The sequence below is a fragment of the Hyla sarda genome, chromosome 1 (genome assembly GCF_029499605.1).
Source record: "Hyla sarda isolate aHylSar1 chromosome 1, aHylSar1.hap1, whole genome shotgun sequence".
NCBI classification, from domain to species: Eukaryota; Metazoa; Chordata; class Amphibia; order Anura; family Hylidae; genus Hyla; species Hyla sarda.
In genome coordinates this window covers 540,796,044-540,820,888 of record NC_079189.1, presented here as the reverse complement: position 1 = coordinate 540,820,888, position 24,845 = coordinate 540,796,044, and the positions used below count along the sequence as shown (strand labels likewise).

The 24,845-nt window shown below is 43.2% G+C and overlaps 1 protein-coding gene across 5 annotated transcripts in view; it reads right to left on the bottom strand.

The window, feature by feature from the left end:
• Nucleotides 1–24,845, bottom strand: part of KIF2A (kinesin family member 2A) — a 102,084-nt gene that overhangs the window by 62,621 nt on the left and 14,618 nt on the right. For 3 of the 5 annotated variants that reach the window (XR_008848050.1, XM_056541167.1, XM_056541190.1), the window contains exons 2-5: nt 13,192–13,286; nt 8,125–8,244; nt 5,312–5,366; nt 4,335–4,457 (exon numbers count right to left, since the gene is read on the bottom strand). Coding sequence is in view for 4 of the 5 variants with exons in the window: in XM_056541167.1 (XP_056397142.1) it covers nt 4,335–4,457; nt 5,312–5,366; nt 8,125–8,244; nt 13,192–13,286 (393 nt within the window). In the remaining variant the exon portion in view is untranslated. The remainder of the gene's footprint in view (nt 1–4,334; nt 4,458–5,311; nt 5,367–8,124; nt 8,245–13,191; nt 13,287–24,845) is intronic. The other 2 variants (XM_056541181.1, XM_056541200.1) reach the window with 1 other exon arrangement.

Sequence of the window (24,845 nt, the reverse complement as noted above, 5' to 3'; positions counted from 1 at the left end):
TTGGGTGGACATCCCGCAGTTTTTTTTGCGGTGTCAACATGGCCTAAGGGAGAGTCCAGATGTGGCGGAATTTTTCTGTTGCAGATCTCACGACAAAATTTAGTGATATCTGCTTTTAAAGGGGTACTCCACTGGAAAACATTTTCTTTTAAATCAACTGGTGCCAGAAAGTTAACCAGGTTTGTAAATTACTTTTATTAAATAATCTTAATCCTTCCAGGACTTAGCTGCTGTATGCTGCACAGGAAGTTCTTCTCTTTTTGAATTCCTTTTCTGTCTGACCACAGTGCTCTCTGCTGACACCTCTGCCCATTTTAGGAACTGTCCAGAAAACCTATCCTGCTCTGCACAGTTCAGGACAGAGGTGACAGCAGAGGGCACTGTGGTCAGACAGAAAGGAAATTCAAAAAGAAAATAACTTCCTGTGGAGCATACAGCAGCTGCTAAGTACTGGAAGGATAAAGATTTTTATATATAAGAAATATACAAATCAGTTTAACTTTCTGGCACCAGTTGATTTAATAAAAAATGTTTTCCAGTGGAGCACCCCTTTAAGTCCACAAGTGTTACCTGCAAATTTTGCTTCAGATTTAGCGCCAAATTTAATCATGCTACACTAAGGGCTCATTCACACTACAGAAATTCTCAGGGGGATATCTCACTGACTACAGTGCAGTTCTGGGCGGAATCCAGATCTGCCTAGGAAGTTCCTCTACAGTACAGTGCAGCAGAATCCCATTGAAAAAATGACCCAATGAGGTGCTGGGCTGCACCTTGATCTAACAACTGCTTCTAGTTGCAGAATAGTAATGCAAGTGCCCCGAAGGCATGCGTAATAGCATGCTTGGGCTGTGTTCACACCAGTGTTTCCCAACCAGGGTGCCTCCAGCTGTTGCAAAACTCCAACTCCCAGCATGCCCGGACAGCCTTTGGCTGTCCGGGCATGCTGAGAGTTGGAGTTTTGCAACAGCTGGAGGCACCCTGGTTGGGAAACACTGGTTTACACATTGGCCCTGATTTATCAAACTGTCTGAGAGAAAAAGTGGATTGATTTTCCCACAGCAACCAATCACAGCTCAGCTTTCACTTTACCTCAGCTCATTAGCTGAGCTGTGATTGGTTGCTGCACATTTTCCCTCCACTTTTTCTCTTACAGTTTGATAAATCTGGGCCAGTGTTTTGGGTGCAATCGCAATCAATTTCCGTTCAATTTTGGCCAAACTTCAGCAATAAGGTGTCAAAATAGCAATGTGTAAACACAGTCTTAAGGATCCATAATCTGGACTGATATTGTAGATTAGATGATAATGATACTAGTAAAGCATAGGCTAAAGGGAAAGTCCACACAGGACTGGGTAGTCCCCCAGCAAAATGCAGAACCAGTCAAGTGGATTTAACAAATCTTATATACACACTGAAGAATTTTTCGGTGTAGCATTTAAACTGGAGTGCAGATTTTAAAATCATCTGCATGTCCCTTTTCGTTGCAGATTTTACACCTTCAATAAAACGGGGGTGAAAGATGCTGTAAAACATACATCAAAATTCACATGTAAGGCCCCTTTCACAATGCCATTGCTCCCTGTCAAGAACGGACGTTAAAGTCTTTTTGACTTTTTATTTTTAGTGACTTTAACGGCCGTTCTCATGACGGGGAGCAACGGGTCCCATTATTAACTATAATGGGGGCTGTCGGGCGCTGTTATTTTTTGATGGGACTAGCGGGGAGGAAAACATTTTCTCGCGCTATTTCCCCAGGACACTGCTGTGTGCTAACAGTAGTGTGAAAGAAGCCTAAACCCCACGTTTAGGCTTCTTTCACACTACTGTTAGCACACAGCAGTGTCCTGGGGAAATAGCGCGTTTTGCATTGAAATCTAAGACAAATTTGCAGCATTTAACTCCTTAACGACACAGGACATATATTTACGTCCTGCGCCGGCTCCCGAGATATAACGCGGGGTCACGCTGTCATCGACGGCCGGGACCCACGGCTAATACCGGACATTACAGATCTTTGCAGACATTACATCTGAAGTGAAACCGAAAGCATCCCAGCAGCTTAGTCCGGCTGTTCGGGACCGCCGCGGCATCCCGAACCGCTTAAAGGACACTAGGAGGATCCCTAACTGCCTCCTGTGTGTCCGATGGCCGAATGACTGCTCCGTGCCTGAGATCTAGGCAGGAGCAGTCGAGCGGCGAGAACACTGATTAATGCCATGTTAATGCATGGCATTGATCAGTGTAAGATCAGTGTGTGCAATGTTTCAGTCCCCTATGGGAGCTATAATATTGCAAAAAAAAAAAAAAAAGGAAAGAAAATTTTTTTAATAAATGTGATTTATCCTCTTCCCTAATAAAAGTCAGAATCAACCCCCTTTTCCAATAAAAATAAAAAACATATGTGATCAAAAAGTCCAATCGAAAAATGGTACCGATAAAAACTTCAGATCACTGTGCAAAAAATGAGCCCTCATACTGCCCCATATGTGGAAAAATAAAAAAGTTATAGGGGTCAGAAGATAATTTTAAACGTATACATTTTCCTGCATGTAGTTATGATTTTTTTCAGAAGTGCGACAAAATAAAACCTATAAGTTATGTATCATTTTAATCGTATTCACCTACAGAATAAAGAGAAGGTGTCATTTTTACTGAAAAATGCCCTGCGTAGAAACGGAAGCTACCAAAACTTACAAGATGGCATTTTTTTCTTCAATTTTGTCGCACAATTATTTTTTTTCCCCGTTTTGCCATGTATTTTTGGGTACAATTACTAATGTCACTGCAAAGTAGAATTGGTGGCGCAAAAAATAAGTCATATGGATTTTTAGGTGGAAAATTCCTTAATGGGTTAAACGATTTATCAAAACATTTGTAGAGGAAGAGTAATGCAGTTGCCCATAGTAACAAATCAGATTACTTAAAAAAAAAAAATTCTGTAAATGCCTCAGAAAAAAAAAAGACTAAATCGGATTGGTTGCTATGGGCAACTGCACCTCTAAAAGTTTTGATAAATATCCCCCTAAGTGTTTCTATGACATATCAGAACATTTTTACTGAATTTCTCCTTTAAAGATCTTACAAATACCCACCACCACCAAATCATTGATCAAATGATTCAAAGTAGTATCAGAAGAATAAAATCAAGCATGCAAAAAAACTAAAAACAAATAAGGATTGGTATAATACAATACAGTGATCCCTCAACTTACAATGGCCTCAACATACAATAGTTTCAACATACAATGGTCTTTTCTGGACCATTGTAACTTGAAACCAGACTCAACATACAATGCTATGGACAGTCCAGATCTGTGAAACGTGTCAATGGCTGGAAGAACCGACCAATCAGAACGGGCATTCACTGGTAAAACACCTGTATTACTGAAGTGCATGCACTGACTGGTGTCTGGTAGCGCCCCCTACAGTACAGGGAGGTATTACATGTTCTGTACTGTTCTTTACCTGTATTACTGAAGTGTATGCACTGACTGGTGTCTGGTAGCACCCCCTACAGTACAGGGAGGTATTACATGTTCTGTACTACTCTCCTTTGGACAGCAGGTGAGGGCGGCTCCATTTTACATTTTTAGGACATTGCGTGTACTGTACAGGACCTTGAAGAAGCTCCTGTCCTCTACATAGACGAGTGTTTCCCAACCAGGGTACCTCCAGCTGTTGCAAAACTACAACTCCCAGCATGCCCGGACAGCCTTTGGCTGTCCGGGCATTCTGGGAGTTGTAGTTTTGCAATAGCTGGAGGCACCCTAGTTGGGAAACACTGACATAGACAGTGATTACAGCTCCCAGCAGATCTTTCTTACTTTTCTATGTAAGGACTTGCTTTATCTGTATTAGTTATCTACTTATTTTTGCTTAATCCTGACTTTTTCCTATTTTCGGATGACATTTTGGTGGCTTCAGAACCAATTACCAGGTTTCCATAGAGTTCTGGTCTCAACATACAATGGTTTCAACATACAATGGCCGTCCTGGAACCAATTAATATTGTAACTTGAGGCACCACTGTACAGTGTACATAGCTATGGCTCCTTGTAGATGAGAATGTGCACAGCCCAATCACAATTACTATGAAATCTCAAGAAATTGCCCATGCAAAAAGAAAATTTGCAATATTTACATGCAAATGAGTGCATGTGCAATGTTAATGTGGACTAAAATAACAAATAAATACATTTAAAGCGTTAGAGATGCTTCATTATGTATGGGCCCATGAGTCCGCTGTATGTGATTTTACACCCAGTGCTTATGACTTCTATGTAGCATTGTGCACATATAGTATGAAGCAATCCTAGACATGTGTTACATACAAGGAGGGCCAAAGTCCTTTTTTCCAGGCTGATCTGGAGATATATCTGAAACACTACCATTCTGCTGTGCAGAGGCCGGCGGTTCGATGGGTTGGCTTGGCCGTGCCCGGGCTGAACCGAGTGCTGCAAGGAAAAACAGAGCATGTGGATTAGGACCGATACAAGACTGGTAGGCAAACAAAAAACTGCTGCAGATCGTTTCTATAGCAATAACAGGATTCTATTTATTTACTGAACAATTTACTATTTGAAGGGATAGTCCGGTGGAAACTTTTTTTTTAATTTTTTTATTTTAAATCAACTGGTGCCAGAAAGTTAAACAGATTTGTAAATTACTTCTATTTAAAAATCTTAATCCTTCCAGTACTTATTAGCGGCTGTAAACTACAGCAGAAATGTTTTTCTTTCTGTATGTTTCTGTCACGGCCACATGTCAGGAACTGGCCAGAGCAGGAGAAAATCCCCATAGCAAACATATGCTGCTCTGGACAGTTCCTAAAATGGACAGAGGTGTCAGCAGAGAGCAAAGTGGTCATGACAGAAAAGAAATCCGAAAAGAAATCAAAAAAGAAGAATTTCCTCTGTAGTATTCAGCAGCTAATAAGTACTGGAAGGATTAAGAATTTTTAATAGAAGTAATTTACAAATCTGATACCTTTCTGGCACCAGTTGATTTAAAAAAAATAAAAAATAAAAGTTTTCAACCGGACTACCCCTTTAAACATCAAATAAGGCAGATGACCTATTGAAATAGAGCAGTGCATCCCAACCATGTTGCCTCCAGCTGCTGCAAAACTACAACTCCCAGCATGCTGGGAGTTGCAGTTTTGCAACAGCTGGAGGCACCCTGGTTGGGAAACACGGAAATAGAGTAAGGAATAAAACCAAATAACCATCTCCTTGTAGATAAGCAGAAGGATCCAGCAGCAATGTACTCATCAGAAAAAGCCTGAGGAACTCAAAGCTCCAGTCCTTACCTCTATTGTCCCTTACAGGCGCTTCGTTCTTAGCTGGAGTTGCAGTGCGCCGATTCTAGGGAAGGAAAAACACAATGTTAATAGCAGAAGAAAATAGCAGCAGTATGTCATACAGGAGAAGCTGGGCCTTTTGGGAGCAACTAAAACGGTACTTTAAGATGAGCCATTTTCTGTCCTGGTAGCACTTCCTCCGCCTATGAGGAACAGCTGCGTTTCACATATTGCCAGTAACAAGTGCACACGCCCTAAGCAGGCCAGGAATCCAGTCCACTTGCCTGGCAAGGATCAGAGAATGTAAAAAGAAAAATGCAATGATAGAACAGTGCCACTTCCCACTAGAGTTCTTAATGTACAATATTATTTAAAGATCTGTAATACATAAAAGCAACCTACTTGTCATGCAATGGGTATTCTCTTCTGGAGAACACACTGGTTGCAGCAGTCACATGCACATCCAGCTTATCATCGATTCAGAAAGGTCCGTGAGGGACCAGAGAAAGCAGGAATATAAAAGGCGTTAGAAAGGGGATCTGATGGTGCCAGGGTCCCTGCTATTAAAGGGGTAGTCCGGTGGAAAACTTTTTTTTTTTTTTTTATCAATCAACTGGTGCCAGAAAGTTAAACAGATTTGTAAATTACTTCTATTAAAAAAATCTTAATCCTTCCAGTACTTATTAGCTGCTGAATACTACAGAGGGAATTATTTTCTTTTTGGAACACAGCGCTCTCTGCTGACAATCAAGACCACATTGCTCTCTGCTGACATCTCTGTCCATTTTAGGAACTGTCCAGAGCAGCATATGTTTTTTATGGGGATTTTCTCCTACTCTGGACAGTTCTTAAAATGGACAGAGATGTCAGCAGAGAGCACTGTGCTCGTGATGTCAGCAGAGAGCTCTGTGTTCCAAAAAGAAAAGAATTTCCTCTGTAGTATTCAGCAGCTAATAAGTACTGGAAGGATTTTAAGATTTTTTTAATAGAAGTAATTTACAAATCTAAAAAAGAACAAAAAAATTTTAACCATCACCTCAAGACTAATATCAGATAAACCGATACATGATGTTTTTATAAAAGAAAATTGTATAAAATCATGTATCGGTTTATCTGATATTAGTCTTGAGGTGATTGTTTACATTTTTTTGGTCTTTTTTAAATTCTATTTGTACTTTTTTGGTGTAAGTACTATACCATATATACACCTCGACTAACTTTTTGTGAGCTGCACAACTCCTTTTTAATTTACAAATCTGTTTAAAAGGGGTATTCCAGGAAAAAAACTTTTTATATACATCAACTGGCTCCAGACAGTTAAACAGATTTGTAAATTACTTCTATTAAAAAATCTTAATTCTTTCAGTACTTTTTAGCTGCTGAAGTTGAGTTGTTGTTTTCTGTTTAAGTGCTCTCTGATGACACGTGTCTCGGGAACTGTCCAAAGTAGAAGCAAATCCCCATAGCAAACCTTTTCTACTCTGTGCAGTTCCTTAGACAAGCAGAGAGGTCAGCAGAGAGCACTGTTGCCAGACAGAAAGGAACAAGTCAACTTCAGCAGCTGATAATTATTGGAAGGATTACGATTTTTTAATCAAATTAATTTACAAATATGTTTAACTTTCTGGAGCCAGTTGATATATAAAAAAAAGTTTTTTCCTGGAATACCCCTTTAACTTTCTGGCACCAGTTGATTAAAAAAACAAAAACAGATTTGTAAATTACTTCTATTAAAAAAAAAATCTGCTCAATACTACAGAGGAAATTCTTTTCTTTTTGGAACACAGAGCTCTCTGCTGAAATCACGAGCACAGTGCTCTCTGCTGACATCTCTGTCCATTTTAAGATCTGTCCAAAGTAGGAGAAAATCCCCATAGCAAAGATATGCTGCTCTGGACAGTTCCTAAAATGGACAGAGATGTCAGCAGAGAGCACTGTGGTCATGTCAGCAGAGAGCATTGTGTTCCAAAAAGAAAATAATTTACTCTATAGTATTCAGCAGCTAATAAGTACTGAAAGGAGTATGATTTTTTTTTAATAGAAGTAATTTACAAATCTGTTTAACTTTCTGGCACCAGTTGATTTAAAAAATAAATAAAATAAAAAAAAAAAAAAAAAGGTTTTCACCGGGTACCCCTTTAAACCGCTAAGTTAGATGCCAAAATACACAGTATTTTCCCACCATCTTAAAAACCCTATTAGGGCAGGGTCACATGTGCCATATTTTGCTACGTATTTTCCTGCCATTGAAGTCTATGGGTTGCAAAATCAGCTGCGTATTTTGCTAGCCATTGACTTCAATGGGTAGGAAAATACACAGCAGCAAATATGGCATGTGTTTTTTCTTTTTGACTCAAACAAATATGACTGAGCAAGGGCAGGAACAGTAATCGACTTTATCTAGAGCAGTGTTTCCCAACAGTGTTCATCAGCTGTTGCAAAACTATAACTCCCAGAATGCCCGGACTTTGGGAATTGTGTTTTTTTATCAGCTGGGGTGTCAGCTACAGTGTTTTACAGAAAGTGTTTTGCATGACTGGCATAAAGTATCTGAATAAGTTACAATATAGTTTTCCTGCTTAGTAAACCTTGATATCAGCCAAATACAGTGGAACCTATTAGAGAAGACCACCCAAACTTGTGCTAGTGGTCTTGTATGAAGTTAGTCTTCTAAAAGAAAATGATCACTATGCATAAAGTATCGCGATCCATCATGATATCTGGTCTGTATAACGGGTGGGCTTCTAAAGTTTCACTCTATAACCAACCACCATAAAGCATTAGCGATTCTGTGACTACATACATACAGATATACAACCAACCTTCACAATTTTGTTAACTTTTGTGGTTGGAGTAGGGGGAGGAGGCATTTCGGGGCCAGGATCAATTTCTTCATCGGGAGCCAGATGAGGATTAAGGGAGAATATACTCTCCAAATCAATCTATAAGAGATAAAGATGAAAATTATTCATCAACCATGTCAGTACAGAGACTAAAATCACAAAAGTCAAACATTTCAAGTCATCCAAATCTGCAGATAGTCATGAGCCTGTAAATACATTGCAGAAGCCACTGGGGGAGAAAGGGGAAGTTATTTAAACTTCTAGTATATGGGGAATGTAAATAAATATATATATATATATATATATATATATATATATATATATATATACACACACACACACACACACACACATCTATCTATCCATATATATATATATATATATATATATATATTCTGTTCGTTCTCTCTCTCTAGCTATATCTATATCTATATATACACATACATACATATATATACACAATTTCTTTTACACTGATCTCCCACTTGGGAACTTTCAAGAGCAATCTTTTGATTACTCCTATAGATTTGCATTAATCATGCAATCAGCGACGCGTTAGAGTATGTTCACACAATGGAATTTCCGTGATATCAATAGGATTTTGTTGCACTGCACACACAGTGGAATTTCCACAGCAGATGTTTCTGCTGCGGAAATCCTGATTCCTGGGTCCACAGAAACAATAGACATTTCTACTCTTTCTGCGGAGTCTGCACAGAAATACACAGTCCTCTAGGTGACTGCACATTTCAAAGCGTTCCTAGCGTTGATATGTTCTGCAGGCAATCTGCTGTCAGGGCATTGTCATCACAGACGTTTTCCTTGCGGACATTGCCCATATAAACATAGTCTTACAATAGATTTGTCATGGCAGCCATGGAGGCCTAGTAAAGCCATTGTGCTGCCATGACAATAGATCGGCTCCATATGATCACATCTGATCCGAGCCAAAACATCAATGGCACAACCTCTACGAGTCTACATGGAGTGGTCAGCTCTCGCAGTGGCATCTAGAAGGTTAAACAGCACCATGAGATCGATCCATGCTGAAATCAGCTGTCAACTTCTGGGTGTGGGGACAGCCTAGCTTCCAAGCCAACTCCATAATCTGTTTTTTCTTCTTAAGAGGCGGCGGGAGGAGAGCACAGGTAGAAGAGAGGCTGGAGGAGAGCATAGGGAGAAGAGAGGCAGGAAGAATAAAGATATGAGAGGCGGGAGGAGAGAACAGGTAGAAGAGAGGCTGGAGGAGAGCATAGGGAGAAGAGAGGCAGGAAGAATAAAGATATGAGAGGCGGGAGGAGAGAACAGGTAGAAGAGAGGCTGTAGAAGAGCATAGGGAGAAGAGAGGCGGGTGGCAGAAAGAGTACAGAGATGAGAGGCGGGAGAAGAGAGGCTGGAGGAGAGCATGGGGAGAAGAGAGGCTGGAGGCCGAAAGAATACAGAGATGAGAGGCGGGAGGAAAGCATGGGGAGAAGAGAGGCTGGAGGAGAGCATAGGGAGAAGAGAGGCAGAAAGAATAAAGATATGAGAGGCGGGAGGAGAGAACAGGTAGAAGTGAGGCTGTAGAAGAGCATAGGGAGAAGAGAGGCGGGTGGCAGAAAGAGTACAGAGATGAGAGGCGGGAGGAGAGCATGGGGAGAAGAGAGGTGGGAGGAGAGCATGGGGCGAAGAGGCGGGTGACAGAAAGAGTACAGAGATGAGAGGCGGGAGGAGAGCATGGGGAGAAGAGAGGTGGGAGGAGAGCATGGGGCGAAGAGGCGGGTGGCAGAAAGAGTACAGAGATGAGAGGCGGGAGGAGAGCATGGGGAGAAGAGAGGCTGGAGGAGAGCATGGGGAGAAGAGAGGCTAGAGGAGAGCATGGGGAGAAGAGAGGTGGGAGGCCGAAAGAGTACAGAGATGAGAGGCTGGAGGAAAAAAGAGTAAAGAGATGAGAAGCGGGGAGAGCACAGGTAGAAGAGAGGCTGGAGGAGAAGAGAGGCTGGAGGAGAGCATGGGGAGAAGAGAGGCAGGAGGCAGGAAAGAGTACAGAGATGAGAGGCGGGAGTAGAGCATGGGGAGAAGAGAGGCTGGAGGAGAACATGGGGAGAAGAGAGGCGGGAGGCAGAAAGGGTGCAGAGATGAGAGGCTGGAGGCAAAAAGAGTAAAGAGATGAGAAGCGGGGAGAGCACAGGTAGAAGAGAGGCTGGAGGAGAGCACGGGGAGAAGAGAGGCAGGAGGAGAGCATGGGGAGAAGAGAGGCAGGAGGAGAGCATGGGGAGAAGAGAGGCTGGAGGAGAGCATGGGGAGAAGAGAGGCTGGAGGAGAGCATGGGGAGAAGAGAGGCTGGAGGAGAGCATGGGGAGAAGAGAGGCTGGAGGAGAGCATGGGGAGAAGAGAGGCTGGAGGAGAGCATGGGGAGAAGAGAGGCTGGAGGAGAGCATGGGGAGACGAGAGGCTGGAGGAGAGCATGGGGAGACGAGAGGCTGGAGGAGAGCATGGGGAGAAGAGAGGCAGGAGGAGAGCATGGGGAGAAGAGAGGCAGGAGGAGAGCATGGGGAGAAGAGAGGCAGGAGGCGGAAAGAGTACAGAGATGAGAGGCGGGAGTAGAGCATGGGGAGAAGAAAGGCGGGAGTCAGAAAGAGTACACTTTCCCTCCCTTAATCTGCTCTAATGGTCTCCTGATTGGGTGCTAGAACGGTCACTCAGAGCTAAGAGGAGGGGTCGGGGAAGCACTTCGTACACAGAGCTCTGGGAACTTATCATGAACTTGCAACAGCCATGAACCCAGAGTCAGCAACACTACAAGTCTTTTTGGCCAAGCCACCTACATGAATAGAACGTTTAGACACGTTTTATGTCCTCTATATGGAACTCTTAGCAATTTTCAGGGCACAGTTCTGCTGACCGATTCCCTTTAATATGGAATATCATACTCCAGTGTTTCCCATCCAGGGTGCCTCGGGATGTTGCAAAACTACAACTTCCAGCATGCCTGGACAGCCAAAGCTGTCCAGGCATGCTGGAAGTTGTAGCTTTGCAACAGCTGGAGGCACTCTGGCTGGGAAACACTCATACTCTGTATATTCTCTGCACTTGTACATTCACAGCTCTACTTCCTTTGTCTACGCGACTTCTATCTGTTTTGACTTTTTCAAATGATGAACAGGACGTGAGTAATCCAAGAGATGTAGGAAGTAAATCCACGGGGGAAGAAACCTAAACACAGATCATCGGGAATAGATAAAGGTGGACACCCAGCTACAATTATAGAGCAAGGAGCAGGATTTCCTTATAATAGTAGGATATAGGTCAGCAGATGGTTGGGTTCACATATCTATTAGTGATGCAGCAGGAATCTGTAACACCCACTCATCAGAGCAATAGTGTAAAACTATATACATTTAGTACATGCTGTATTGTTATAATCAGCTACGGATTTATTAACCTATAAGTACATATATGAAATCCATGACATATTTTTTGTGCATTTATGAGACATTTTTTTTCCGTCAACAAATCAATTTTGGAACACCAAAGAAACAAGCATCCAATAAAAATAAGGAAATGTGTAGAAACCTTGATGTGTTTACTTCTCCAGGAAGTGACAAGTGGGATCTGCTCACTTCCCTTATGAGTCAAACTCTACTTAGTTTAAATCCAGCTCCCCTGCTTTTTCCATCAAGATCCCAGTGACTGCAAAGTATGTCCATGAGCAGACTGGATCCAACACTGACAGAAAACATAATCCACTATTATAAGCACAAAAACGTAATCACCTGAGTGCATACTCAAAATGCGTTAGAATATTGAAACAATCTGGTGATAAAGTTTGTATGTCCTGAAATGATAAAGATTGGATTATATTTTATCTCTGCTCAAGTTTTCTATTGGACATCCAATCACTATGCCAATAGTCACTGCAGGCTCCACTCACTTCCCCAGTAGACACTACAGGCTCCAACTTCCCCACTAGTCATAGAAGGCTCCTCTACTTCTCTAGTAGTCACACAGCAGGCTCCTCTTCCTTCCTCAGTAGTCACACAGCAGGCTCCTCTTCCTTCCTCAGTAGTCACACAGCAGGCTCCTCTTCCTTCCTCAGTAGTCACACAGCAGGCTCGTCTTCCTTCCTCAGTAGTCACACAGCAGGCTCCTCTTCCTTCCTCAGTAGTCACACAGCAGGCTCGTCTTCCTTCCTCAGTAGTCACACAGCAGGCTCCTCTTCCTTCCTCAGTAGTCACACAGCAGGCTCCTCTTCCTTCCTCAGTAGTCACACAGCAGGCTCCTCTTCCTTCCTCAGTAGCCACACAGCAGGCTCCTCTTCCTTCCTCAGTAGTCACACAGCAGGCTCCTCTTCCTTCCTCAGTAGTCACACAGCAGGCTCCTCTTCCTTCCTCAGTAGTCACACAGCAGGCTCCTCTCCCTTCCTCAGTAGTCACACAGCAGGCTCCTCTTCCTTCCTCAGTAGTCACACAGCAGGCTCCTCTTCCTTCCTCAGTAGTCACACAGCAGGCTCCTCTTCCTTCCTCAGTAGTCACACAGCAGGCTCCTCTTCCTTCCTCAGTAGTCACACAGCAGGCTCCTCTTCCTTCCTCAGTAGTCACACAGCAGGCTCCTCTTCCTTCCTCAGTAGTCACACAGCAGGCTCCTCTTCCTTCCTCAGTAGTCACACAGCAGGCTCCTCTTCCTTCCTCAGTAGTCACACAGCAGGCTCCTCTTCCTTCCTCAGTAGTCACACAGCAGGCTCCTCTTCCTTCCTCAGTAGTCACACAGCAGGCTCCTCTTCCTTCCTCAGTAGTCACACAGCAGGCTCCTCTTCCTTCCTCAGTAGTCACACAGCAGGCTCCTCTTCCTTCCTCAGTAGTCACACAGCAGGCTCCTCTTCCTTCCTCAGTAGTCACACAGCAGGCTCCTCTTCCTTCCTCAGTAGTCATAGCAGGATTCTCCAACTTCCCTAGTAGTCACAGAAGGCTCCTCTGAGCGAGAGCAGGCGCCGCTGCCTTGCTACACCCAGAAGTCAGTACTTGGCTGGCACATTGACAAACACAAGCAGAAAAATGGAAGTATTACCTCTTTTCCTTTCGTGTCCCCATTTTCAATCCACTCAACAGTGATGCTCTCGCAGTCTTCATTCAGAGATGTCACCATGGCTTTATGAATTCGACCTGAAAGAAGAACACAGCCGCAAGATTAAAAACTAAAACTACACAATATATGTGCTAAAGTCCAATTCCCTGGTTGGACTTGATGGACGTATGTCTTTTTTCAACCATACTAACTATGTAACTATGTAAAGAGGTCCATAGATCTATAAAACGAAAACTCCCAACATAGACAGCCGTTGGCTGTCCGTGCAAACTTGGAGTTGTAGTTTCGCAACATCTGGGAGGTCCACAGTTTGAAGACCATTGCCATTGATCAGTGTTTCCCAACCAGGGCGTTTTCAGCTGCTACAAAACTACAGCTCCCAGCATGCCCCGACAGCCTTCGTCATTTAGCTTTTCCACACTCCTAAATGGCAGATCTGCTTCTCTTCCATTCAATCTGGGAAAGCTAAATGACACACATGATGTAAATGAGGACTCTATAGCTAGTGTGGAACCACTTTCTACTAAATAACCCAGCACATGTAAGGCAGAACTATAAACACGGTAGAAGGAGTGACCCCGATATCAGGAGGACCAAGATGGTGACAGAGGCTTCACCGCTGAGGTGCAGTGCAGTACTAAGCCAAGCCCAAGGAGTTTTCCATCTACTCCAGCTACTACGTCTAGTCCCTGTGCCTCCACTCACAACTCCTTGCCATTTATTCTTCCTCATGCTTCTCCTCTATTACTGTGTGAGGAAGTGAAGCCCAGGTTTACCTACTGACATACATAGCGAGAGACGATCCAGACAGGCCGGCAGCGGAAGTCAGAAAATGTGAGAGTTAAGGATGGCAGTGGAGGGGCTGATGTGTCAAGGGGAGCGATAATATATAGAATGGGCTGAAGAAATCGCAGTGCCAAATTCTGGTGCTTAGCATTTGTCAAGCCCTGAGGTAAACAGACTGAAAAGGAGAACACCAGCCAAAATGAATCTATCACCTATGCACAGGGGTTGGACTCCCTGTGATCTCCAGAACGGTACCCCAATTCTCTCAGTGAGGAGTGTGTGTCGTCTACCGGTCTAGACGGCACGCTCTTCATTCGTTTCTATGAGAGTGCAGATGATGCTCGAGTGCTGTACTCAAGTCTCTTCGGCCCTCCCATAGAAATGGATGGAGTGCATGTCGTCTACAGCATGCGCGCCTCACTGAGAGCAAAGTCCTGTTTTGGAGATCGCAGAGAGCCCCAGCAGTCAAACCCCACACGATCAGCTACTTATCACCTGTCATGTGGTCTAGGGATAAGTTAATTTTGGCTGAAATTCTAATTTAAGTTTGTCTGTTTTAGACAACACTGTTAAATGTATCTAGTTCCCACTAGAGGACCATGATAGTCTGTGCATTACATGGATGAACCACACTGTAATGCTTCATATCAACCCATATATCCCAGGGGCATGGGAACAATACCATCCTCCAGGCGCTATCCCCCTATGTGCACCCTGCTATACCACAGGTCCTATAAAGGGGTTGTTTGCTTTAGAGCGTTTTAATGCACTACTAGTGAATAAAGCCAACTGACCCCAAATCTGATCCCTTGTTCCCAAGGAAATAATGTTCACCTAGTGATTATAATAGGTGCATTTATACTGTGATCCTCTTCAGACATCACCATACCATGTGGACTTACTGCGGCCAGGTGGATCCACAACATATGGAAACTATGCAAGCTTCAGCCTTATAGTCAATCCACAGAACCTGTTACACCTATCGATTTCATAGAGACAAAAACCATGATTCATGAAGAAGAAATGAATTGACTGTCGCTAAGGATCAGTGATATAACAGGTTCTCTCCTTGGCATTTAATAGGCCACATGATCACACCCAGGCCCTATGTTCGACAGACAATTACTTCCCTGTTCTTTTTATGGGTGGTTAATAGACACAGATTTGCTTTCTTCAGGTTTATACAGGTGGCGTGCTTGTATATGATAACTACTATTTATATATGTAATCTGAGAGCTGTATTGTTAGAGGTGACCTGAATTAGCAAATATCAGATTAGGAAAATGGTGAAACTGGTAAAAAAGAATTGAAGCAAAACTCACGTGGGTGTTAAAGAAATATACAGGGAAGATACATTGTTGACAGCAGCATTGCACATACATAGTTTTAACAGATTTCTTAGGACAATATGTTTAACTTAACGCACCAGGACGTACATTTATGTCCTATACATAACTGCGAGCATCGGAGTGATGCCCGGATCATGCGCGGCAGGTCCCGGCTGCTGAGAGCAACCAGTGACCCGCAGTTATGGCCGACATCCGCAACCACGCGGATGTCCGCCATCAACCCCTCAGATGCCCTGATCAATACAGATCATGGTATCTGCAGCATTGCGGACACTAAAATGGATGATCGGATCGTCCACAGCGCTGCCGCATTGATCCGATCACCCAGAACGGCAGACAGAGGTCCCCTCACCTGCCTCCGCTATCCGGGGGGGGGGGGGGGTCTATGATGGGGACGCTAACCAGTGGCCAATGGGGGGGGGGGCTATGGTGGGGACGCTAACCACCCGGGGGGGGGGGGCTATGATGGGGACGCTACCGGGGGGAGTATGGTGGTAGGGACGTTACCAAGAGGGGGCTACAGAGAAGACTAAATAGAGCAGATAATACAAGAGTTAAAGAACAGTCATTGCTTCATAAAGAGAGAAACCACTAATCACCAACCTAAAATAAGGATGTAACTACTACTTGTCTTCAGCCTGGAGAAGTCACGCACGCGCACTTACAAGTTTGGGGTTTCAAATGTTCATCCCCAGTGACATGAGCAAACAAAAATACGTCTACATATTATATTCCTTACTTTTGCTATACACAAGGCATTCGAGGATTGCTTAGATATTTTGGCAATGTGAAGTCTAGAAGTATCTATTCTGCGCTTATAACCAGTATGCAGACCCCCAACTCATACTTGTATCTTTGAATGGACAGAGAGGCAAGGCCACAGCTTAGACTAGTGTTTCCCAACCAGGGTGCCTCCAGCTGTTGCAAAACTACAACTCCCAGCATGCCTGGACAGCCTTTGGCTGTCCAGGCATGCTGGGAGTTGTAGATTTGCAACAGCTGGAGGCACCCTGGTTGGGAAACCCTAGCTTAGGCTATTTTCACTCTGCTGCTATGCTCCAGCGCTGTTCATCGTGCTCCAACCCATTCAGGGTCCGTAGGAGCACAACATCAATGTGAACCCAGTGAGGGTGTATTCACACGTACTATATCCGGTGCATATTTGGTGTGCAGGATTTGAAGCTGCAGATGTGAAGTTGTGTTCAGTCATTTACTTTACACTGAATTCTGCACTCAGACTATTTTTGGTCCACATTGGTCTACCCATCAGCAAAATGTCAAAAAGAAATATGGCCCTACAGCTTGCTGTGCTGCCAACAAGCCTATAGATTTCAATGTGCGGATTGTGGTCTAATTATGACTATGTTCAGCCCATTTACCAAACATAAGCCTTTTCTGTGGAGGACGCAAAAATATCAACCTAAGTTCTATAAAGACAGCAAATACATTTGGGAAAGGACCAAACAGTCACAGACTACAATATGTGAAATCCAACCTATAGGCTTATTGGCAACATATAGGGCAGCATGCAGTGCTGTGGAGTCGGAGTTGGACAAAATTTTGGGTACCTGGAGTCGGAGTCAGCAAAAAATGCACCGACTCCAACTCCTACTAAATTTAGATTGGAAAAAAAATAAAATAAATTTAAATGTCCCAATTCACAAAAAGTTATAATTAATGACTTCTCTACTGTAAGAATAAAGACCAATGCATGCAGTGCCTCGCGTAACCACAACACAAACAAGTTAAGTGACCGTGAAGAAGCATGCTTTTCATGTGCTTCATTATATGGCACGCAACGCACAATAAGGAGCGGCAATACTTATACTTTCCATAGTGTTGTGTTCTGCTGTTACAGGGAACCCATGGGTAACCTAGCCTCTCACTGATAAGGGATTAAGTAAATATGTTTTTTGCAGGACTAGAGACACTTGTATAAGTGAAGGGAATGGAGGGTCAATAGTTCAAGACTGAAGCTGTAAACCTTTGGAAAAACTGCTGTCATTCAGCTAAGGCTATAAAAACGTGTAAACTCCGATTGTTAGCTTAAACTTTAAACATGACTATGGGATTCTACTAGGGAAATCATGTTTTATAATAAATGCCCCTTCCTGGATCCTCCCACTGCCGTATCTTCAGCAGCAGATCAGCACACAAAAAGGAGAAGGCAGCAGCTTCTGCCTAACTACCTCTCTCTGCTAGAAGAGCTTAGAAGAACTTTGTGGAACAGCTTCTTGGATTCAACTGTAAGTATAAATACATTCGCATATTAATACAGAGGAGTCAGAAGTACAAAAAACTGCGGAGTTGGAACATTTATCTACCGACTCCACAGCCTTGGCAGCATGTCTGTATCCCTTTTACACATTTTGCCGATGGACAGCCTGACCTAAAGGTACACCTAAAAATGTGTCCTGAATGGTATCTAAGAAGGAAGGACAATAAAGGAAGGCTCCTGCCTGACAGCTAGGGACTGAGATTAAGTCATTTGTTTGGGGGTCCTTTATTCAGTATACTCATCTCTTGGTCACAATGAGGGAGATTTATAAAAACCTGTCCAGAGGAAACGTTTCCGAGTTGCCCATAGCAACCAATCGGATAACTTTCATTTCTGAAAAGCCCTCTGAAAATGAAAGAAGCCATCTGATTGGTTGCTATGGGCAACTCAACTTTTCCTATAGACAGGTTTTGATAAATCCCCTCATTGTGATTACAAAATGCATATTTAGCTTTGAGGACCTGTATAAGGCTGGGTTCACACTACGTTTTGTCCCATACGGGAGCGCATACGGCAGGGGGGAGCTAAAATCTCGCGCTCCCGTATGTGACCGTATGCGCTCCCGTATGTTATTCATTTCAATGAGCCGACCGGAGTGAAACGTTCGGTCCGGTCGGCTCATTTTTGCGCCGTATGCGCTTTTACAACCGGACCTAAAACTGTGGTCAACCACGGTTTTAGGTCCGGTTGTAAAAGCGCATACGGCGCAAAAATGAGCCGACCGGACCGAACGTTTCACTCCGGTCGGCTCATTGAAATGAATGACATACGGGAGCGCATACGGTGACATACGGGAGCGCGAGCTTTTAGCTCCCCCCTGCTGTATGCGCTCCCGTATGGGACAAAACGTAGTGTGGACCCAGCCTAACACAGGTAATACATTTGTGATTAGGCACTTTGTAATGATTTATTTCCCCAGTGAAGGCGCTGTATTACAAATGGGTCTCCCAGCAGGAGGACACTGCAAGTACATCGTGTAATGTGAAGGAGCACTTGAAATATGGATTATCCAAAGCAACGAACCTCTTTAACCCCTTAAGGACTCAGGGTTTTTCCACTTTAGTTTTTTTCCTCCTTCCCTTTAAAAAATCATAATTTTTCAATTTTGCACCTAAAAATCCATATGACAACTTATTTTTTGCGCCACCAATTCTACTTTGTTATGACATCAGACATTTTACCCAAACATCTACGGCGAAACGGGAAAAAAATCACTGTGCGACAAAATTGAAGAAAAAAATACGCAATTTTGTAAGTTTTGGGGGCTTCAGTTTCTACACAGTATATTTTTCAGTAAAATTGACACCTTATCTTTATTCTGTAGGTCCATACGATTAAAATGATACCCAACTTATATAGGTTTGATTTTGTTGTACTTCTGGAAAAAATCATAATTACATGCAGGAAAATGTATACGTTCTATGGCCCAGATTTATCAAACTGTGTGAGAGAAAAAATATAGAGAGATTTTCCCACAGCAGCCAATCACAGCTCAGGTTTCACTTTACCTCAGCTTGTTAGCTGAGCTGTGATTGGTTGCTGTAGCAAAATCTCTCTATTTTCTCTCACACAGTTTGATAAATCTGGGCCTATATTGTCATCTTCTCACCCCTATAACTTTTTTATTGTTCTGCTTATGGGGCGGTTTTGAGGGCTCATTTTTTGCGCCGTGATCTGAAGTTTTTAGCGGTACCATTTTTGTATTGATCGGACTTATTGATATTATAAAAAGTTAGCAGAAATACGCTATTTTGGACTTTGGAATTTTTTTCACGCGTACGCCATTGACCATGCGGTTTAATTAAGGATATATTTTTATAACTCAGACATTTCTGCACGCGGTGTTTACTTTTATTTACACTGTCTTTTTTTAAATGGGAAAAGGGGGGGGGGTGATTAAAATTTTTATTAGGGAAGGGGTTAAATGATCTTTATTAACACTTATTTTTTGCAGTGTTATAGGCTCCATTAGGCGGCTGTAACACTGCACACACTGATCTTTTACATTGATCAATGGTTTATCATAGGAAAGTCATTCAGTGATCGGACACCTGGAGGCAGGCAAGCAGACCCTCCTCGTGTCCTACAGCTGTTCAGGACGCCATGATTTCACCGCAGCGGTCCCGAGCAGCCCCCTGAGCTAACCGGCATTAGTTTAGTTCACTTTAGATGGGGCGATCAACTTTGAACGCCGCGTCTAATAGGTTAATATTGCGCGGCACCACAATCAGTGCCGTGCGCTATTAGCCACGGGTCCCGGCCTTTGTTAAAGGCCAGGCCCAACCCGCTATGACACTGTGGCCCCGCATTATAGAACGGGAGCGGACTCAGGAAGTACAGGCACGCCCTGAGTCCTGAAGGGGTTAAAATGCCTATATACCTTAGATACTGTATAGACACTGCTCGAAAAAACTTAAAGGGAACACTTAAACAACACAATGTAACTCCAAGTCAATGACACTTCTGTGAAATCACATTGTCCACTCAGGAAGCAACACTGATTGATATTTTCACATGCTGTTGTGCAAATGGAACAGTAAACTGCTGGAAATTATAGGCAATTAGCAAGACACTCCCAATAAAGGAGTGGTTCTGCAGGTGGTGACCACAGACCACTTCTCGGTTCCTATGCTTCCTGGCTGATGTTTTGGTCACCTTTGAATGTTGGCGGTGGTTTCACTCAAGAGGTAGCATGATACGGAGTCTACAACCCACACAAGTGGTTCAGATAGTGCAGCACATCCAGGATGGCACATCAATGCGAGCTGTGGCAAGAAGGTTTGCTGTGTCTGTCAGTGTAGTGTCCAGAGCATGGAGGCATTACCAGGAGACAGGCCAGTACATCAGGAAACGTGGAGGAGGCCGTAGGAGGGCAACAACCCAGCAGCAGGACCGCTTCCTCTGCATTTGTGCAAGGAGGAGCACTGCCAGAGCCCTGCAAAATGTGCATGTGTCCACTTAAACGGTCAGAAACAGACTCCATGAGGGTGGTATGAGGGTCCGACGTCCACAGGTGGGGGTTGTGCTTACAGGCCAACACCATGCAGGATGTTTGGCATTTGCCAGAGAACACCAAAATTGGCAAATTTGCCACTGGCGCCCTGTGCTCTTCACAGATGAAAGCAGGTTCACACTGAGCACATGTGACAGACATGACAGAGTCTGAAGACGCCGTGGAGAACATTCTGTTGCCTGCAACATCCTCCAGCATGACCGGTTTGGAGGTGGGTCAGTAATGGTGTGAGGTGGTATTTCTTTGGGGAGCCGCACAGCCCACCATGTGCTTGCCACAGGTAGCCTGACTGCCAATAGGTAGCGAGAGGAGATCCTCAGACCATATGCTGGTGCGGTTGGCACTGGGTTACTCCTTATGCAAGACAATGCTAGACCTCATGTGGCTGGTGTGTGTCAGCAGTTCCTGCAAGAGGAAGGCATTGATGCTATGGACTGGCCCGCTCGTTCCCCAGACATGAATCAGATTGAGCACATCTGGGACATCATGTCTCGCTCCATCCACCAACACCACGTTGCACCACAGACTGTCCAGGAATTGGCGGATGCTTTATTCCAGGTCTGGGAGGACATCCCTCAGGAGACCATCCGCCACCTCATCAGGAGCATGCCCAGGCATTGTAGGGAGGTCATATGGGCACGTGGAGGCCACATACTACTGAGCCTCATTATGACTTGTTTTAAGGACATTACATCAAAGTTGGCTCAGCCTGTAATGTGGGTTTCCACTTAGATTTTGAGTGTGACTCCATATCCAGACCTCCATGGGTTGATAAATTTGATTTCCATTGATAATTTTTGTGTGATTTTGTTGTCAGCACATTCAACTATGTAAAGACGAAAGTATTTCATACGATTAGTTCATTCATTCAGATCGAGGATGCGTTATCTTAGTGTTCCCTTTATTTTTTTGAGCAGTGTATATTAGACGAAAACCTACTTGTCCTGACCTCTACAAAACATGCTGGCCCAGCAGAGGTAAATCCAACACTGGAACAAGTTCTGCATATGCTGAAAAAAAGAGCTAATTTCTTGCGTGGTACTTCCAGCAAATCCATGTCCTGAATGCTTTACCAGTAGAAGTCTTGGGCTATGAAGTTGCCAAAAGAGTTAAAAAGGTATCCTGCTGCTGCAGCAACATAGGACTTATGCTTTAAAATACAAACAACAAGTTGATCTCAAAATATTCAGCAGTTCAGAATCACAGGCCATATAAAGCAGCTTTATGGCAAGTAAGTTGTTCCAATTTCCTGTCAAAATGCCAAAACAGTAACGTGTAGACTACAAGTGGCAATAACTGTCAAGGAATGTGTATGCTGCAATATCAGCCTCCTGAGTATCTGTATGTGTGAGGCTACAGACGGAGCGTGTGCTTTGGCCCCAGAAGGTTTATATCACTTTATCTGAATGGGATTCAGTACAGTTTAAAACATTAACAAAAATAAAAAGGGAACTCATGTAAATAAGGATCTGGGCAGAAATGTCTCACTATTCAGATTATTGGTCTATCAGGTCCACATGGATTCAGTGTAAGTGCTGGATGTACTGATGCAACTGTTTAGGTCATGTTCACATCTGTGTTGAGGCTCTGTTAGAAAGTCCATTCAAGATTGGGGAGAAAAAAAAACATATGAAGGATAACCATTGCACAACAGACACCACCTTAAAGGGGTACTCCAGTAGAAAAAAAACGTTTTAAATCAACTGGTACCCGAACGTTAAACAGATTTGTAAATGACTTCTATTTAAAATTCTTAATCCTTTCAGTACTTATCTGCTGTTTGCTCCACAGGAAGTTCTTTTCTTTTTTTAATTTCCTTTCTGTCTGACCACAGTGCTCTCTGCTGACACCTCTGTCCATGTCAGGAGCTGTCCCATAGCAAACCTCTCCTGCTCTGGACAGTTCCTGACATGTACAGAGGTGTCAGCAGAGATCACTGTGGTCAGACAGAAAAGAAATTCAAAAAGAAAAGAACTTCCTGTGGAGAAAACAGCAGCTGATTAGCACTGGAAGGATTAATATTTTTAAATAGAAGTAATTTACAAATCTGTTTAACTTTCTGGCGCCAGTTGATTTAAAATTGTTTTCCACTGGAGTTCCCCTTTAATGGGTAAGATTGGTTTTCCGTAATGTGCCAGTGTTTTGCAGGATTTGAGAAATCTCTTTCTCCAATCATATCGCTCAGTGGACTCAGGGAATGGAGCTTCCATGAACAGTGCAGATTAAGCCTTGAAGGTAATGTATCATACTTTCAGATTGTAGAGAAAATACTGGATCCACCACCATTCACAGCAGAGAATAGCGACCCCCTCCCTGAGGAATGACCTCTGAAAAGGTCACAGAGAATGCCCAGTAGCGTCTCCAGTTCATGTCAGAGGGACAGGTCCAGTCCACTGGTGCATATCACTAAATGATGTTAAAAAAAAGCTCAGTCAAGATAGCTGCCTCCATAATAATGTGCAAAGAAAGAAAAAAAAAAAAGTCACAGAGAATGCCCAGTAGCGTCTCCAGTTCATGCCAGAGGCAGGCCAGAGGCTTCTCCATCCTCTCTGCAGTGACAGATCTTCCTGATGCAGGGAGGAGGACGCCATCACTAAGGTCTGTGTACTGTTCCTTCTCCCCTGAAGTGAGGCACCGGCTCATACGTTAACCCTTCAGGTGCTGTTCCCTCTATCCCCCGTTAACCCCTCAGGTGCGGTTCCCTTTCTCCCCTGTTAATCCTTCAGGTGTTGTCCCCTCAGTCTTTCCCCTGTTAACCCTAATCATGTTTTTTTTAATGTTTTATCCGATTATTCAGCTAAAAATCGGCCAACTAATAGATTTTTTAAATAATTGTCAGTTGCCGCCCTACTCCATTTAGAAAAAAATGTAAATAAATCTGGCACATTCCCTTTAAGCTGTTGCAGCTGTACACACAGCACATTGAATTTGCATTTTTCAGGTCTCCTCTATCGTTAATGAAAAAACTCATCTTTCCTCAAGATTATGGAGCAATTCTTCTTTCCACATAGACAAACAACAGCTGTGTATTTGAGCAGTGAATCATTCCTGCTCAGACCCTTATGTTCATGTGCAGTTTTCTTTAGTTTTTTGGTACTGAATCCCATTCAGATAAAGTGACAAACTATTTACTGCTCATGACACTTGGGAAATTCAGTGAAGAATCTCCATGCTGAACTGTGAGCCGATCTGCGCAGCCCGGAATTGGGGTTCATTTTGTGCGGAATTTACCAATAAAAACTAATTAACCCCTGCAAGTCCAATTGGTAAGGGGTTATTTCACTCTGCCAAAAGAATGAACATGTTCATTCTTTCATCAGAATCTGGATCCGCGTTGGAAGTTCTGTAGTGTGCACCAAGCAGCAGAATCCTATTGAGATCAATTGGATTCAGCGGATAAATGTGCAGTGTGCATGGGCCCTAAATTTTCTGCTTATCAAAGTGTTCACCGGTTTCTCACGACCATTAGTGGATTTAAAAGATGTAAAACAGAGTAACGTTAGAATAATACTGTAAATTATTATTAAAACATTAAGTTATACTTAAAGGGGTACTCTGGTGGAAAGCTTTTTTTTTTTAAATCAACTGGTGTCACAAAGTTAGGCTGGGTTCACATCACGTTTTTGCCATACTGTTTTCAATCAGTTTTTCTAAAGAAAACCGTATGGCAAAAAAAACAAAAAACGGATGGAACAGTATGGAAAAAAAGTAAACCGTATGCGTTTTTAAACCGTATACTGTTTTTTAAAGTGCATACATTTCCATAAGTGTTTATTTAAAAAAAAATATACGTTTTTGAAAATGTTGTCCATATTTAATGGGAGGGGTCTTGGTGGGACCAATGTGCAAAGTAAAAACAGTATACGGTTTCCCACATGGAACCGTATACATGTGCGTTTCCCATTGACAGCCATGTAAAAAAAAATAACGTATGCGGTAGCAGTACGGTTTTTAAACCGGAGACAAAACTGTGGTCAACCACGGTTTTCAGTACGGGAGAAAACCGTATTGCAAGCAAGCCGTACGCAACCGGGTGCATACGGTTTTCAATTGTCAATGTATACGGTTTTCAATTATTTATCTATGTATACGGTTTTCAATACGGTTCCATACGTTTTCAATAATGAAAACGTAAACGGGAAATGTACTTGAAAAACGTGAGGTGAACCCAGCCTTAAACAGATTTGTAAATTACTTCTATTAAAGGGGT